We start from the raw sequence: 16707 nt of genomic DNA, 5'->3' as shown, positions 1-16707 counted from the left end.
CCGGTACACTTGTTGGATTGAAATTAATTTATAAGTAAAAGGTTTCTGTTGGGTACTTACATTTGAATGTGTGTGATGTGCTTACTTTTGACACATGTTCTTCCCTAGGCAGCGGAGTAGGCATATGATGCTCATGGATTCATAGATCCTAAGGTTGAGAAGATATGATATTCTAGCTCTTTGTCCCAGGTAGGGTTGCACAAAAAATTGGCCAAACTAATAAACCGAACCGAAGTGGGCCTTTCGGTTGGTTTGGTTCAGTTTTTCTGGTTTGCTCATGGTTAAGACTTTTACTGAACCGATCCCATAGGTTCGGTTGACAGTTTTTTTGTTATAATCCGAAAATAAACCGAACCGAACTGATGAGAAACTATAGACACCCCATTTTGGCCACCCCTGTAGACGCTCATTTTTTGCCGCTCCCCTTAACTCAAAATTGCACCTTCTTTCTTTTGTCTTCTTATTAGAGGGCTGTTTTGCCATTTTGAGTGGTCTAGGGTAATTCTGTCATTCTAGTCACCCTAAGGGTATCGACCATAGATATAAATGCAACATAAAAGCCTCATTTGAGGGAGGATTTTTTTTGGAGCTAGGGTTATATGTGGAAAGCTACATATTGTAGAGAGAGGAGAGGGTTGGAGTGTGAGAGAGAACAAGCAGAAGAGAGAGAGAGAGCTAAGAGTTGAGGGAGAGAGAGAAGAGAAGGGAAGGAGGGAGTGACCTCATCTCAGGTGGCCTCAATTGGATCTGTATTAAAGCTGAACCAAAAACCGGATAAACTGTGAACTGAACCAAACTGAACCAATCAAAATCGGTTTGCTTGGTTCAGTTATACCCTCCATCGGTTCGGTTACGGTTTGGATTTTCTCCAAACCGATGGGATTGGTTCGGTTAAAAAACCTCCCTAAAGCGAACCGGACCGAACCGTGTGCAGTCTAGTCCCAAGTAAAAAAAGGGCGCAGATATACTGCTTCCTTTTTCAGTTTAGGTCTTATGAGAGGAAGTTGATATGCAAGGGGTCAGGCCGATGCTTAAAATATAATTAAGCATAACTATGAAAAAAATTTAGTTAATCGTCTAACTAAAAACCCACGTGGAATCCTTGAAATAAAAAAATCAAAATCAAAGTAAAAGAAAAACATGCAGGAATTTTTTAATGGATGCTAGTTGTGTCTTAGCCAAGGACGATTTGGGTGGGCTATTTTATTCCTTAGGCCTGTTTGGTTGCACAAAAGCTAGGATTGCTTAGGGGTTCTGCTTGGCATTTGGGTACCGCATCATCAAAACCCCTTGTTTGGCTGTCTATATAGCATCGAATTCCCTGGAGACTACTAATGTCTCCTTTTTAATAGTTGATTTTCTGATGATGTGTCGCCCTTGTGTCCTCTCAATAATATCCACGCCAAAATCCACAAAAAAAGTTTTTTTATGCTTGGATTTTCTGGGAACAACGATGCTTTTTTTTTTTTGCTTAGATTTCTTGGGAGTGATTCTCCCTCTCTTTCTCTATAGTAATGGCATTCCCTACCACTACTCTACGTGGTTGACAACCAAATACTACTCACCACTATTCGATGAGGTAAATTCTAGGTAAATCTAATGCTTGTCTTTACACCACTGCTCTACGAGGTAAATGCCTGAACCAATAACGAGTAGAAAGACAGGTAAATCCAATGCTTGTCTTTACACCACTGCTCTTCGAGATAAATGCCTGCAAGCAATAATGGGTAGAAACATCACCCCATGCATCTTATATGTTTCATCTTAAATTTGGTAAATGACTTTCACATTCCTTCGTTGTGATAATGGCACCCTGTAGACACCCCATTTTGACCATGCCCTAAACCTCCCGTTTTCATGAAAAATCCCATCAAATGAACGAGGTAGGGCCCTAAACTTCACCCTAGGCTAGCTTAAGGTCCCAGCTGGGCCCCTGCAAAATTTCGTCGAATTCCGAGCGCGTTTACTTAGCGAACAAGCTAGGAGAGTGTAAGCAGAAAAGGGGGGCGAATTATCCTGAATATGGTCGAGTTTGGTCCGAATAGGACACAATTCATCGTGCGCCTATCATCTTTTAGCGCAACCGCGCGCCAATCAATAATAAGTGTGCCATTATCATTTTCTCATTTCGCCTATAAATAGGATTTTAACTTCATAAAAAAAAAATTTTAAAATCGCACAGAGAGAGCGAAGCAGAGGAGTTGAAACCCTAATCTCATTTCTCCTCTTCTCCGGCTATTTCTCCGGTCAGATCTGTCTTGTCCGGCTAGATTTCGATCACTCATGCCGGAGGTGGGAGCCCTATTTCTTTTTTCCGATCAAAGCATCTTCTTCTCCGATCGAAACTCCGTCAAGACTCCGGCTACATCGTTACATCGATCTTGTAGAAAAAGAGAAAAAGAGAGAGAGAGGGAGAGAGAGAGGGAGAGAGGAAGGGAGAAAGAGAGTTTGGCTGAATCCCTATCCCAATCTCTATTTTCCGGCGGATCTGAGCTCCAGCCTTCTTATTCTTCTCCGATCTTCATTTTCCGGCGGATCTAAGCTCCGGCCTTCGATCTTCTTCTCCTCTCTGATCAAGCTCCAACCAGATTCTTTGATGTGAATGTTACTGGAAACGAAGGTAATAGTCAAGGAAAATCCAAGATTGTTGAACAAGAAGCCAAAATCTCTGGTAAGGGATTCCATCTCAAGAAATCTCAGGTAATTTCATATATGCTTCTTTTGATTACATTTTGATCGATGTTGCCTGTGATTTGGTGTTCGTTTTCTTCATGAGTAATGATTTGGTGTTATGGATTTTTGAAGCCTTAAGATCATGCTATCAGTTCCAGCTTAATTGATTTTTAGTTCATTTGATCCATTTGCTCTCATAATTGATCTATATATTTTAGGATCATCGAATGCAAATTTCATCTTGTCTGTTACAAATTGCATGGTTGCCTCTTGCATTTGACCTGAATTTGTTAGCAGGAATTGCACACTTTATCCAAAGGATTTGAAAATATCATGCATTTGAGAATTGGTTTGATTGAGTTGCATTGATCAGTATCCACAAAATTTATGTGATTGTGTGGTTGTGGATTTGTACAGTCAATTTCCCTATTCCAATTTTAATCCAGTAGTTCTTTCTTAGTTAGGCTATTATCTTGGGAAGCCTGCAAAATATAATGTTTAGTCAAGCAATTGGGTTATTTCTTGACTGTAATGTTTCTTGGGTTTCTATCCTTGTTTAGTGGAGTAAGGAAGAAAGGGGTTATATTCTAAATATCATCTCATTTGAGTTATTTGAATGTCAACTCTGGACATATATGGGATATGTCCAATATTTTGTACAGATGATTTTATTTTGGGTGTATGTTGGGATGGAGGCAAATAGATGGTTTGGATCATCAGATAATGGGAAGTCTTCCATATTAAAAGTGTTAAATGATGTGAGTTTTGTTATGTTTAGGTTAGTATATTGTGGGAATCAAATAATCCTTTCAATTTCACTCATATAATATATCCTTTGTCATGCTACAACTGGGTGCGCAATTCTTGATGCAAATTATCAAAATATGTTGGTGCTTATACCTGTAGCCCAATCATATGCTTCATTTTATTCTTTTGTGTGTGGTTTCGTTTTCTCATACAGGTTAGAGTCTAGTGCTTGTCTTATAGCTCATGAAAATTACCCAAAGATAGTAATCCCTTGTCATTGTAAGACAAGGGTGATGAAGGTGCTAGCCCAAGCCCACCATAGGAGACTTGCTCAGTCCAAATAGCACTCCCCTCTTTCATTTAAAAGACTTGACCAGTTTTTTAAGATGTATACCCTTGAATATTAGAAACCCATTCATTGCAAGGGCAATGAAAGAGTTCTCTAGAGCCTTCTCAGGGAGACACGCTATGTCTCAGGCAGAGAAAGTTGTATCCTTTAGAGACAAGCTTTGTCTCATTAGTGAGTCCATCCTTAGGAGACATGCCATGTCTCGTCAGCACCTTTCTTGGAGCCCACCTCTGTGTCTAGGAGACTTGCATAGTCTCACTAACACACTTCTTTATCTCATTTTCTTTTACGAGACAGGCTTTGTCTCATTAGCACCTCCTTCTTAGAATCCTAATTTCAGAGTCAGTCCTTAGCATAGGAATCTCTCCTTAGTTAGAGAGTCAGTCCTTCAGTTTCCAGAGTCAGTCCTATCATCATAAGGGTTAGATTTCTTTCCAACCTCTTATCAAATCATGTGTTTTATCCACTCTTGTGAGGTATAGGATGCTGTCCAACCCTTGCAGAGTCGTGATTCTGTCTTTTCCCCCCGCAAAGCATAGGATGCTGTCCAACCTTTGCGGTATATCAGGAGTCTGTCCTCCCCTTATGATGATAGGATTCTGTCCTCTTATGTCAAAAATAACAAAAAATTTCAAAAACCAAAAGTCTCAAAAATCTTGAGTCATTAGGAGTAGTTAGGAAATCTGTTCCGAACTACGTTGGCTTGATCCCTTTCAACAGGGTACGTAATGCAGCTTGGGATCCACATCCCAAGTCCAGCCAAACCTTTAAAAATAAACATTTCAAACTTTCAAAAAAATATATAAAATTCTTCAAAACCTTTTCAAAAAGATCTTCCTCTAGAGCTAGGAGTCTGTCGTAGCTGTTTGGGGTGTTTTAGAGTTAGGAGTTTGTCCTGATTTGTATTGATATGGTGTGTCTTGTCGTGTGGGTGTCCCTAGCCTCGAGTTGGTCGGTTAGACATTTAGTCGAACCGATGGCTAGACTAGGGAGCATATAGTCAGCCCATGATTTTCTTCAGGATGCACAGCCTAGTTACACATAGGATGTAGGGCCCACCTGCATTAGCTTAAGGCTAATCAACTTGCATTAGTTATGGCATACAGAGAGTCCTAAAAATTACAATTCACTTGAACTTAAGCAATTGTGCAAAAAAGCTTTAAAAATCAGTCGAGTCTAGTGGATCGAGTCTAGGATAGCGGTTATAGATAGTTAGGCATCGTAGTTAGAATAGGCCATCGAACTAAGTTGACTCCGATTCTTCCCGAGGCCGGGATACGTAGAGCAGCTGAGATGGACGGCCATCTTGGTCCGAGTCAAGTCGCATTAGAGTTTTAGGATTCATCTTGTCCAGTCATGTATAGAGTTGATTTGTGTTATATGTTTTGCTGTGTTTTCTTACTTTCATGTACAGATCCTATACCTTTAGCTGTAGCATGCATGTGTTTGCGCACCAGAATTCAGATACCAATTAGGTATGACACTCATAACTTAGCTCTTTAGGCTTGTCACTCAGAATCTAGCTACCCATAGGTGACACTTATTTCATTTCTTTTGTGTGTGCTTATTATTCATCTCCGAGACATGCATGATTAGATAGACGTCTTCTCGGAGATATTAGTTCCCATTTCATATGACTTTCGCCCAAAACTCTTCAAAATTAATAAACAAATGGCATAAGAGACCAGGTGCTTGCACTTGGGCGGACGAGGTGCTCTTCAGACCTTCCAAATTCGTAACAAGGCACGAACCTTCTTTTATATCTCTGGTTATCCGTTGCAACAGAGCATAGTATGGGATCCTTGGCCCACTTCCTTGGATGACGACTCTTCTTTGTTTAAGGTACGCCTCGAATCTGGGCTAGTCCCTGAATCGAGATGTATCTTACATTTTATCGCCACTCATGCTGTGAGGGGCACTTCTTTCGAGAGTTCCTTGGTAGAGCTCTTCATTCACGTGGATGATCCTGAGACCTAGTGTGGGAGCCTGTTTCCCCCACCTCTCTCGGATCGGTGTCCACACACCCTTTCATTATTTATATTTATTGTTTCAGGGAAATGATAAATGCGCCCCTTTTCATTACTTGGGACACCAGGTACACTTTATCTATGACTGCAAAGATCCATCTGTAAGACTGTCAATCGGGATGGGCAAGTTCGAAGCCTGCCCGTTCGGCCCACTAAAAGCCCGCCCATAATTAAAATGAGAACAAGCCAAACCAAGCTTGGTCAAAAGTTGAAGCCTGAACTCTAATTTGGGCTGAGCTTGATCAAGGGGCGTCCAGCCCGTTATAGGTCCGGGCCTGATAATATATTTACTATATAATTTTTCAAGATTTTTTATGCCCTTAAAAATCAGTAGATAGTAATTAAATAGGTTACTTAAACATCAATATCCTATAGGCTATAGTTCGACATTAAATAGGTTTTTTTTCTTTCTTTATTTTGCCTCTCTTCAGCCCATTCCATATGAACGGTTTGGATCATTATATCCTATAAGCTATAGTTCGACCTCAGATTTATTAAATGAATAAGACAAAATATGGCAAAAAATCAATCGGTGTGGCTTTTCTCACATGCCAAAGCCAACAAGTTTAATGGCTTTCTATGAAATTGGCTTTTCTGTGCTTGGCTTAGTCTTTTCTTGTGCAGAAAATAAGAGGTGATGGGCAAGCCCGAACTCGGCCTGCTCAAACTCAGCCCGATTGACAGTCCTAAGCATCTGTACGGGAAGGAATGAAGGGACCTTATTGCCATCGTACACTGCACGTGGGTGTCTCAAGTAATTATGAAAAGGGGCGTATTTATCATTTCCCTTGTTTTAATGTTTTAGCTTTTAAAATGCTAATGTAATTCTCAAAAGCCAACCATAGGTATATTTCATACTTTTTGTTTAAAACATCACCCCCTATCGTCTATGCAAACTATTTACTTTAATTTTGGGAGATTGATAAATTCGCACCTCTCATAACGTGAATTGTGACAGACTTTAACGCTTTTTTATGTCAAATCACATTCCAAGGGGTGCGAATTATCCTACAGGAGGTGCATATTTATCATCACCCTTAATTTTGTTTGTATATTTCATACTTTTTTCGTTACATAGTTTAATTTATTTTGCCTCGAGTGAACACGTTATTGTTCTTCCTGTCTCGCTGGATCATTAATTACAAAGTAAAAAATATTAGAAAATAATAAAAAGAAAATTACTTTAAGGCTCCTTCCTAAAAGATATTGGGCCCTACTTCTGCCATGTTTATGTAATTGGATCCGTTGATCTGAACAGCAACTATAAGGGCACAGGATAGATGAGAACAGAGATCAGATGATCCTAGGCCTTTGATCCCACAAGCCTCAATCAAGCATAGTTTAAGGGGTCCATCAATAAAAGCTAAACCATTGAATTATGTAGTCCTTTATCTTACTCATAGGCTGACTGTTTCGGATGGGAACAGACCATATGGGCCGCCTGATGACTACAAGATCAACGGTCTTAATCTCCCATACATTTACTTGTATCCTCCCTTGTAGCACCCCAAAAATTGTGTTTTTACCATTGATTGTAAAAATGACTTTTTGAGTGTTTTGACCAGATCAAAAATCAAGGGCTAGGTGGCAACAGATTTGACGGTCGGCCACCATATAATTTATCTTCGAGATTTTATATGGTGTAAGCCCTTATAGTCCTGTATTTTTCAAAAAGTACTGTAGGGAAGCACACTACAGGGTGATCCAAACAGTCCATGTGATGGAACACAACGTAAATAGGTTGTGCCCAAAAAATCATTTCCATAGCGGAGGGTTGGGATCATCCTATGGAAATGATTTTTTGGTCACACGCAATACATGTTTGGATCACCCATAGTGTGGTCCGTATAGTACTTTTTGAAAAATACGGGACTATAATGGCTTACACCATATAAAATCTCGCCATAATTCTTCAGAACTAGCGAACTAATAACCTACGTCTAAACAATTTCGCAAAACCCATTTTGCAACCCTTCTTTTTTAAGAGAAATTGCCAAATGAGTATTGCAAAATTGCCATGGCAATTCACAAAAGCAATTTCGCATTCTATCTTCTCAGGAGAGATAATATTAAACCTCTAATGAATTAAATAAATAAGACAAAATCACCTATGAGGTGGGCTATTATCTCCTAAGAATAAGGGGCAGGGAAATGTCTTTGTGCCAAAATTAAACAAACCAAAATCGAACCAACCAAAGCAATAAACCAGAAAACATAGGTATTGAGATTCTTCAACAGATAGAGAAACGACGGATGTCCATAACAACCCTCCCACATTGCACAACTTATCTATGACCACACTAATCACCATTTTCTCATCACAACAATGTCCCCTTTTTATGATAAATGACAAACATACCCTTACTCAGGGACCTTCTAAAAACATGCTTACCCTTACAGGCATTCTAATGCATTGGAGAAAAAAAAAAGATCAACAAAAAACTTAAGGCTTTAATCCCAAGACAAGGAAGATAAAATCAAGGGATAGGTGAGCTTGTTGTCCTTAGAATTCCGGTGGATGGAGGGAGCTCCGGTCGCGGAGAAGGGAGAATTGTAAGGGCGACAATTCCACTGGCCATGGCCGCAATGGATCCCACGACGAAAGCTGGAAGGTTACCACCTCCGAATAGTGCATCAAACGGCCCGCTTAATACAGACACCAAAATCTGTTCCACAATCAAATAACCATGTCAAAATATAGAATAATCTCATCAATGAACTTTCGAAAGAACTCCATCTTTCATTCAAAACCTACCTATGTGAAACAGCCAATTACTCTAAAAGCGTAAGCTATTAGAGTTTATTTTATTTAATCATTTATACTTCAACACTCCCCTAAGACGTGGCTGCTTTATTTTTTGGTTGTCCGTATACGGGTTGGCCATACACGTGGATTTTTAATATCAAGGACTTGTTAGGTTTTGAACAATGGACCCGCTGTAAGGAAATGCTCTGATACCAGGTGTAACAACCAATTACTCCAAAAGCGTAAGCTGTTAGAGTTGGTGTTATTCAATCATTTATACTTCAACAGTCTACAATAGTTTGTTTAGCTGCGGTGAAGAATTTTTCATTGAAATTATTTCCTTGTGCCGTGGTTTTTTTGTCCCAAGAAAGAAGAATATATGTAGAGATTTTTTTTTTCAAAGTTTTTTGAAGGAAATTTTTTAACATCAAAAAAGGTTGCCAACTAATAATTGGAAATCTGATCTTCATGGAGAAAAAAAAATCAGGAGTTTGAGCGTATGGTGTTCATGATGCGGATAAATACCATAGTTTCACAGTCCGAATTTGGGATTGTTTGGTGGAATCTGGAAAGGTTTGAGAAGAACTCAAAAAAAAAAAAATTTGTTAGAGATGTTATTACTTTAAAAGGAAAGTCCTTTGATAAGGTTTTGATTTCCATTTTTAACCTTTATTTTATTTAGATTCTACAAAATCAATTTAGGGCATTCTTATATATTCATCACATTTACGAGCTTTGAGTTTTGCTCAATTAAGGGTCAATTTGGTTGCACATAGCTGCCTTGTAGAGCATGAATTAGAACTGGAGTAGTCTAACACGTGTAATAGCAATGAAGTAGACTTCTTGTAGAGTAGTGGTAAACAGTGTTTGGTTGTCAATTGAGGTAATTTTCTGGTGTGAGTGTCATTACCAAAATAAGGGACAGTATGGAGTCATTATCAATAGAAAGAGATGAGAGAAAAAGAGAGCAGAGTGCTAATTCCCAAGACTCTGCTAAACATGAAACCACCTCTTTTCAAGTCCATACTTTGGTGAGAAAGAAAAGTCATCCTCCATGGGTAGACAAGGGAGAGACAAGGCATTGGTATCGTAATTGTTTGAATCAAAACATGCAACCAAACACTACTAGTAGATGACGTCACACCCTAAAGCCGGTCAAAACACCTAGTAAACTGCAGAAATTGCTCAACCAAAGAGAGTGGGTCCGTTTGGATGTGTCTTATATAGAAGTAAAAGGAAACAGAAATAGATTCCTACTTCTTTACTTTATTTATTTTTCCTCTGGATTTGAGGAGTGTTAAACAGGAAAAAATGGCTAGCCTTTGAAAACTTAGCGATCGACAAGGACCGTAGTAAATGGCAACCATAACACTAGGAAGAGGAAAATATGTCCTTTTATGTTCCTCGAAAACCACGGTTTGACAACAATGCCATTTTCAATATTTGTTGAATTTCTCACAATATTTACAAATAATATATGAGAAATTGATGAATTATTCATTATATTCATGTTTAATTAGGGGGAAATGATTTAATTAGTAGCTAGGATTCCTCTTAACTAGGGCTGCAACTCGAGCCGGGTTTTACCCAACCCGCATTGACCCGACCCGAAAATAACCTGGGTTGGGTTCAGGTTTCATGGGTTTCGGGTCGAGCCGGGTTGAGCATTCAAAAGCCCGCATGAATCTCGGGTCGAGCCGGGTTTGAGGGGCCCGACCCGAGTTACCTAAGTTATAGTATGTACATTTTTTTCTATTGTTAGTTAAAAGTTAAAAGTGAAAACCCACGCACCCACTGTTATTGTATGTGAGTGTAATTTCTGCTTCTATGAGTTGAGTTGATTCAAGTGTTTGATTCAGCATTGTTTGATTGTAATTACAACATTGTTTGATTACAGCATTGTTTGATTCAAGTGTAATGTGAGTGTAATTACATCATTGTTTGATTCAAGTGTACTGTGAGTGTAATTTCTACTTCTATGAGTTGAGTTGCCTTGCCAAACAAGAATTTTCCTTAAAAAATTGCGTCAACGTGAAAAAACCCGACCCGACCCGACCTGAGATTTATCATGGGTAGGGCCGGGTTTGGGAATCGTGGGTTTTCCGAAAAAAACCCGACCCGACCCGACCCGAGATATTTCTCGGGTAGGGTTGGGTTCTCCAAAACCCGACCCGTCCGACCCGAGTTGCAGCCCTACTCTTAACTGATTTGGTTTCAAGGGATTCTACATGATAATTAATGGAGTATTATGTGCAATGCCTAAATGATTTTTAAAACTCAAGTGTCATAATTTCTAGTGAAATAAGCTTACAATTGACTGTTGAATGCAAAATTCTTCTAACCTACCTCAAAAAAATAAAGGGATTGTAATATCGAAGGTCTTCTGACCCTAGGTACCTCAAAAAATAAGGACTGTTTGGATTAAGTAAGAGAAAAAATGCGAGGTAGTAAAGATATTTAAAAAAGCTTACCTGTGGTATAACTATTCCCAGATTTAGAACTCCCATTGAAAGTCCTATAAATTCCAACACAGAAATTATTACAGAAAATATGTAAATATAATTTCTAAATTTTTCCTAAATTAGATTCAGCTTACCTTGACCAGCTCCTGTGGAATTAGAGAAGATAGAAGCTAGAGCAAAGGGAATGCTATATGTCACCTGAAAAAATAATAATGTAAATATTTTACATCAATCTCTACTGCTCAACTATATATCTAAATTTTAGTAGTGATGCTCAAACCTATTAATCAAAAGCTTCAAGTCTTATACTTTGAAAAACATAATCTTCTTATTATGAACTCGTTCCTGTCACCAGAGAGCTGGACCCATCAAGATGAAGAACTTTATCCTTTATCCTAGGAAACATCAATTTTGCTGGCTAATGGCAAAAAATGCAATAGGATCATCCTAACTCGACTTTCTATTTTGATTAGTTTCTATTTTAAACTAGTTTATATTTTTGAAAAAAAAAACCCTTTGTTGCTGTCCCACTCAATTTAAACGTTCGCGGATCAGATTGTTAGGATCATCCTATGGAGAAAATTTGTGGGGGAATCGCCTAACAATGAAGAAAAGATGCTGCAATATCATTTCCAGGTAAGATCCCAAGAATGAAAAGAAAGAAAAAAAAAGATTGCACATCTCAAACTTACCGCTAACGGTATTCCCATGATCGCAAACAACGCCATCCCCAAGATCCTTACATCGACCGGCGGCTGAAGCCCCAACTCACGGTTTCTAGAAGACTCGGCCATCTTTGTTATCAGCACAGTCATCGCAAGACAAAGAGACAACAAGAAATTAACACCACCCCACAATTTCTTCACCCCACCAGTTTTCACCGCAAGAAACTCAATCCCCAAAGACGTAAAACCCAACACAATCGAATTAAACATCAAACCAAGTGACCCTGCTCGAACCCCAAGATTATACAGCCTATCTCCCACTTTCCCACCATAAACCTCTCTTCCCATCCAATCCGTATCAAACAGCATGAAAGGAAACCAAGCCAACCAATTAAGGGCAGTTACCTGTTGAAGTATAAATGATTAAATAACACCACCTCTAACAGCTTAAGATTATGGAGTAATTGGTTGTCTCACATGGTATCAGAGCAAAGGTCCTGAGTTCAAAACTCGTTCAATATTAAAAATCAACATGTAATGACCAAACCCAAAAGAGGGGTCATATGTGCCACGTGCCAACTCTAAAAAGAGGGGCCAAACGTGAGGGGGAGTGTTAAGTCTAAATGATTAAATGACACCAACTCCAACAGCTTAAGCTTTTGGAGTAACTGGTTGTTTCACATGTATGAGAGCAAAGGTCCTGAGTCTAAAATTCCTTGATGTTAAAAATTCACATGTAATGGCCAACCCAAAAGAGGAGTCATATGTGCCACGTGCAGGCCAACCCTAAAAAGTGGTGCCACACGCGAGGAGGAGGGTTGAAGTATAAATGATTAAATAACACCATCTCTAACAGCTTAAGCTTATGGAGTAATTGGTTGTCTCACATTACCAATAACAAAACCCACATGGGTTTTGGAAGGTCTCTCAATGCCATGAAAATCTCGCTGAGAAATGGGGTGGGAACATGTTCCGGTGGCTCGTCGTCGTCGTGAGCGGTGGGGCCAGCGGCCGGAGAAGGTGGTGGGAGTGGTGGTTTTTCTTGGACGGAGGTGAGGGCTATGGTGGTTAGGGTTAGGAGGAGGAGGATTGCTAGGAAGAAACAGGTTTTGAGATTGGCACAGTATATGTCACAAGCTGGGGTTGAAGTGAAGGGGAGGAGTTTGTGGAGGTGGGTGAAGGATCCCGCAGCGAATCCAAGAATGTTGCCTACGGCCATGAAGAATGAGTAGAATGAGTTTGCGCTCCGGACTCTTCTCTGGTTCTTGCCTGAAAGATGAGTTTTAACCATTAGTGGATCGGAAAGTACAGACAAAGGAGAGTGGAAATATCATTTATGGTGTGGGTAATATAGTGGGGGACTGGTGGTAGGGGTGCAACTCGGTTCGGGTTGGATTGAGTTGAGGCCAAGTGGCCAACCCTAGCCCAACCCAAGATAGCATTCCCTCATATCAATCCTAACCTGACCCAACCCGAACCTCAAGTTGAGGATGGTCAACCCTAACCCAAACCCAACCCGCCTCTAAATCTTTCAACCCTAACCCAACCTAACTAACCCGAAATCGGGTCGGGTTGAGTCAGGTTCAGTTGGGCTGGGTTTGGGTTCACCTAGGGCAAATAGAAAAATACTAGAAAAAAACGTTACCCAAATAAAATCAAGATAAAATTAGAGGATGAAGGTTGGGTTCGGTCTGGTCGCCAAGGCCTCAACCCTAACCCAACCTGAAATTAAATCGGGTTGGCTCTTCCCAACCCTAACTCAACCCAGTCATAGGAAATGCCAACCCAATCCGAGCCAAAATAGGGTTGAACCCGAGTTAGGGTTGATCCCGACCCAAGTTGCACCCCTAACTAGTGGGCCCTAGAAGCGGATCATTTCTTTACTAATGAGCATATATACTTATGGTGGGCCCTTTCGTGTGTTGGATGGACGACCCAGATCGATGTAGTACTATTCGGCCAAAACATGAGTGATGCACCATACCATAATATGATGCAGACGTGCATGAAAGACAACAGGTTTAATTAATATGGGAAATGATATATTCTCCCCCTTGTCTTCCCTGGGCAACCCCTAAAAAGAGTGGGAAACTACACTAGATGGGGTGGCGAAGGGAAGGGAAAGAAAGGAACGGAGGACAATATATCCCTTCCCTTATGAATTATGATAAAAAAACGGTTGTCTGTATTTTGTTTCAACCCATCGGACCGGTGGGATTGTTTGATGAATGAGAATTGGCACAAAAGGTGGGATACTGGGATTAACATTTGAGACCCAGTACAATTTTGGAGAGATTTGATCTGAACCGTCCATCTAACCGAACTTGGTTTTGTGATAGGAGATCTAAATGAAGAACTACTATCGAATGAACGATTCAGATCAATCAAAAGCTGTGACCCACTGTACTGCAACAGGATTCTCCTCGCAAGGAGACACCCCATAACCGTCAATCGCCAAATCTCAAATGTACACGTGTCATATCCAATAATGCCACATCCCCAATGACATGACACGTGTAATCCACGTGTAAGGTGGAGATTGAGAAACGTACGTACCTGCAAGATCGGCGAGGAGAGCCCGGCATGGGCCTTGTAACATGTTATTGGCAACATCAAGAATCCAAAAACCCACCACGAAAATGATAATAGCCTTAGTCTTTCTTCTTCCCGGACCCAGTGGGTCCCCTAAGACCCGGCCCATATCAGCAGCAAATGAGATGAGAACCACCGCGACCGCCACGAGCCCGGCCCCACTAGCGATAAATGGTTTCCGTCGGCCCCACCGACTCCGGCATCGATCACTATAGTAACCAACTAGGGGTTGAACCACCATGCCCGAAACGGGCCCACAAAGCCATATGAAGGAGGCCCATGAGTGTGGGATCCCAAGTAGTTGAACGTATGGTGTAAGAAGAGATAGCTGTAGGGCCCACCCGAATTGAACTCCGGCGGCTATCGACGACACGAAAGCGATCTTCTTGATCGGATTCCGGTGAGGGGGAGTTGTTTGTTCTTCATCTAGGGTTTGCTTAGTCTTAAACCCATCTAAGGAAGCCATTGAAGAGAAGGACTTTGAAACAAAAAATACACAGCTTTCACTATGGTGTGGGCTCTCTTTTAAACTGCACTGGGGAGATTTGGTGCTTTTTGGGTCAGTACACAAGTAGTCAGTTTTCTAACTATGTTGGGCCCACCGACATGTATGGTGGACCCTTTGTTTTCTGTGGATAAGAAAGAACAATTCCACTTTCTACCTCTGTAATCGTGATGGGCCCACCACATGATCACCGTCCAATAGTGGGTCCCTAATTGTGGCTTCTCCGGATAAGATAACAAATTCGATCGGATCGATATATAATTAATTATCTTTACCATTTGGATTCTATCTCCACTGTTGCATTTATGGGAGAAACTGAGAATTTCTTAGTTGGAAAGATAACTTCATCCTTCATTTTGATAGATACACCACTTCCGCTTTGTCTCAGCTCTTCGTTGGCAGATGAAAAAGAAAGCACGAGAACCGGTGTAAATGTTGTCACAGAGATTTTATATGCTGTGCGGCCATTTGGTAAACTATAATATATGCTAAACAAAAAAAACAAAAAAAAAGAAGAAAGGGGCGCGTGCGTGGGTGGGTGGGTAGGGGGTGGGCGTGGGCGTGGGCGTGGGCGTGGGCGTGGGCGTGGGGTGGTAAAGGGAGCCCTCATTAGTCGAATTCCTTTTAAGATGACACAGAAAATGTTAGAGAAAGTAACAATATGAATATTACGATTCTTAAGAGGGATTTGCTAGGGACCATCGCAGAAGGCATTTCGCGGACCGCCTGTGTTACATAAGATGGCACAGAATTTGGAGTTATTCGAACCCATACTTTATGAACTGTAGAAATGAGGACCCTCATTACTCAAATTCCTTTTAAGATGGCACAGAAAATGTTAGAGAAACTTTAATATAAATATTAGGAGGGTTTGCTAGGGACCATCGCAGAAGGCATTTCACGGACCGCATGTTGCATGAGAGAGCAGCCACCTCAGAGAACAAGATAAAATATGTTGAAAAGTGAGCCTTTGTGGCTGCCCTCACATGCAACAGGCGGACTGCGAAATGCTTTCTACGATGATCATTGAGTCATGCCATATAGTTACTCTCCTTATGAATCGTATCCACCCCTTACGGTGAACGATCTACGAATCGACACTCCAAGAAAAAATAGCCTCAACAGGCTCTAGTAGATGCACATTTGCTTACTGGTCCACTTCGAATCACTTTAGAAGTGTGCTCAATCACGGAACGAAACGGAGGAAGGAGGGAAGGAAATGACAAGGAGAGAAATTTGTAACAATATGTTTCTGTTTTGTAAAATTTGTGAACTTTTTTCTTCCTTCTCCCTTTTATAGAGAAGAATATGACTGTTGGGAGGAGGAAATGCACATTGAAGAGAGTAATCTCTCTCTCTCTCTCTCTCTCTCTCTCTCTCTCTCTCTCTCTCTCTCTCTCCAAGAGTTGCTTTTGTAGCTATTGGAGAAGATGAAACAATTCAAAACACTAATAAGAATTAAGGGCGGTAATTACAAAACTGTTTTAGGAATAAAATCCGTTTAAGAGTTAATGGATCACGGCCAGGCTCGGCGTGCGCATGTATGTTTATATGAACATTATTTCATGTAAAACCGAGTCACCCAATAAATTCCAATGTTCCTGAAAGGCCCAAGCTTTTCCTCCACTATGCTTCTTATAAGGGTGTGAAAGTTTCTTGAACTTTCCAATGTGGGGCTAGAAATCTTACATTGAAGTTGAAACCACTTCACACACCTCTATGTTTTAGGTTCAAGTCTCAAAGCAGCATAAAAGACAAGCTTTTGAAAACAAGAGGGAGATTCTTATTTTGATTCTTACCTCCAAAATTTTGGTTCAAAAGTAACTCTTTGACTTCGAAATTTCTAATAGAAAATTACGATCATAATTGTCTTAAATGGAATTTAACCAATGGGGATGCCCTTTACCCCCTTTTTTGCAAGGGCGCCTTTGAATCTGACAT

At 40.4% G+C, this 16707-nt stretch overlaps 1 protein-coding gene across 1 annotated transcript; it reads right to left on the bottom strand.

The window, feature by feature from the left end:
• Window positions 1-7997: 7997 nt before the first annotated feature.
• Window positions 7998-14810, bottom strand: LOC143888299 (sucrose transport protein SUC8-like). The gene is made up of 6 exons (XM_077392675.1): window positions 14226-14810; window positions 12562-12938; window positions 11697-12074; window positions 11139-11202; window positions 11014-11057; window positions 7998-8462 (listed from the first exon to the last, which is right to left on the bottom strand). Exons 1-6 carry the CDS (start codon window positions 14725-14727, stop codon window positions 8274-8276), a joined length of 1554 nt encoding a protein of 517 aa, XP_077248790.1. The 5' UTR covers window positions 14728-14810; the 3' UTR covers window positions 7998-8273.
• Window positions 14811-16707: the final 1897 nt, after the last annotated feature.

This window comes from Tasmannia lanceolata, unplaced genomic scaffold (assembly GCF_043159265.1).
Source record: "Tasmannia lanceolata isolate RefF3 unplaced genomic scaffold, GAP_Taslan_0.1 ptg000012l, whole genome shotgun sequence".
Lineage (NCBI taxonomy): Eukaryota > Viridiplantae > Streptophyta > Magnoliopsida > Canellales > Winteraceae > Tasmannia > Tasmannia lanceolata.
Note: the sequence above shows the minus strand (reverse complement) of the source record. Positions and strands in the feature narration are given on the sequence as shown.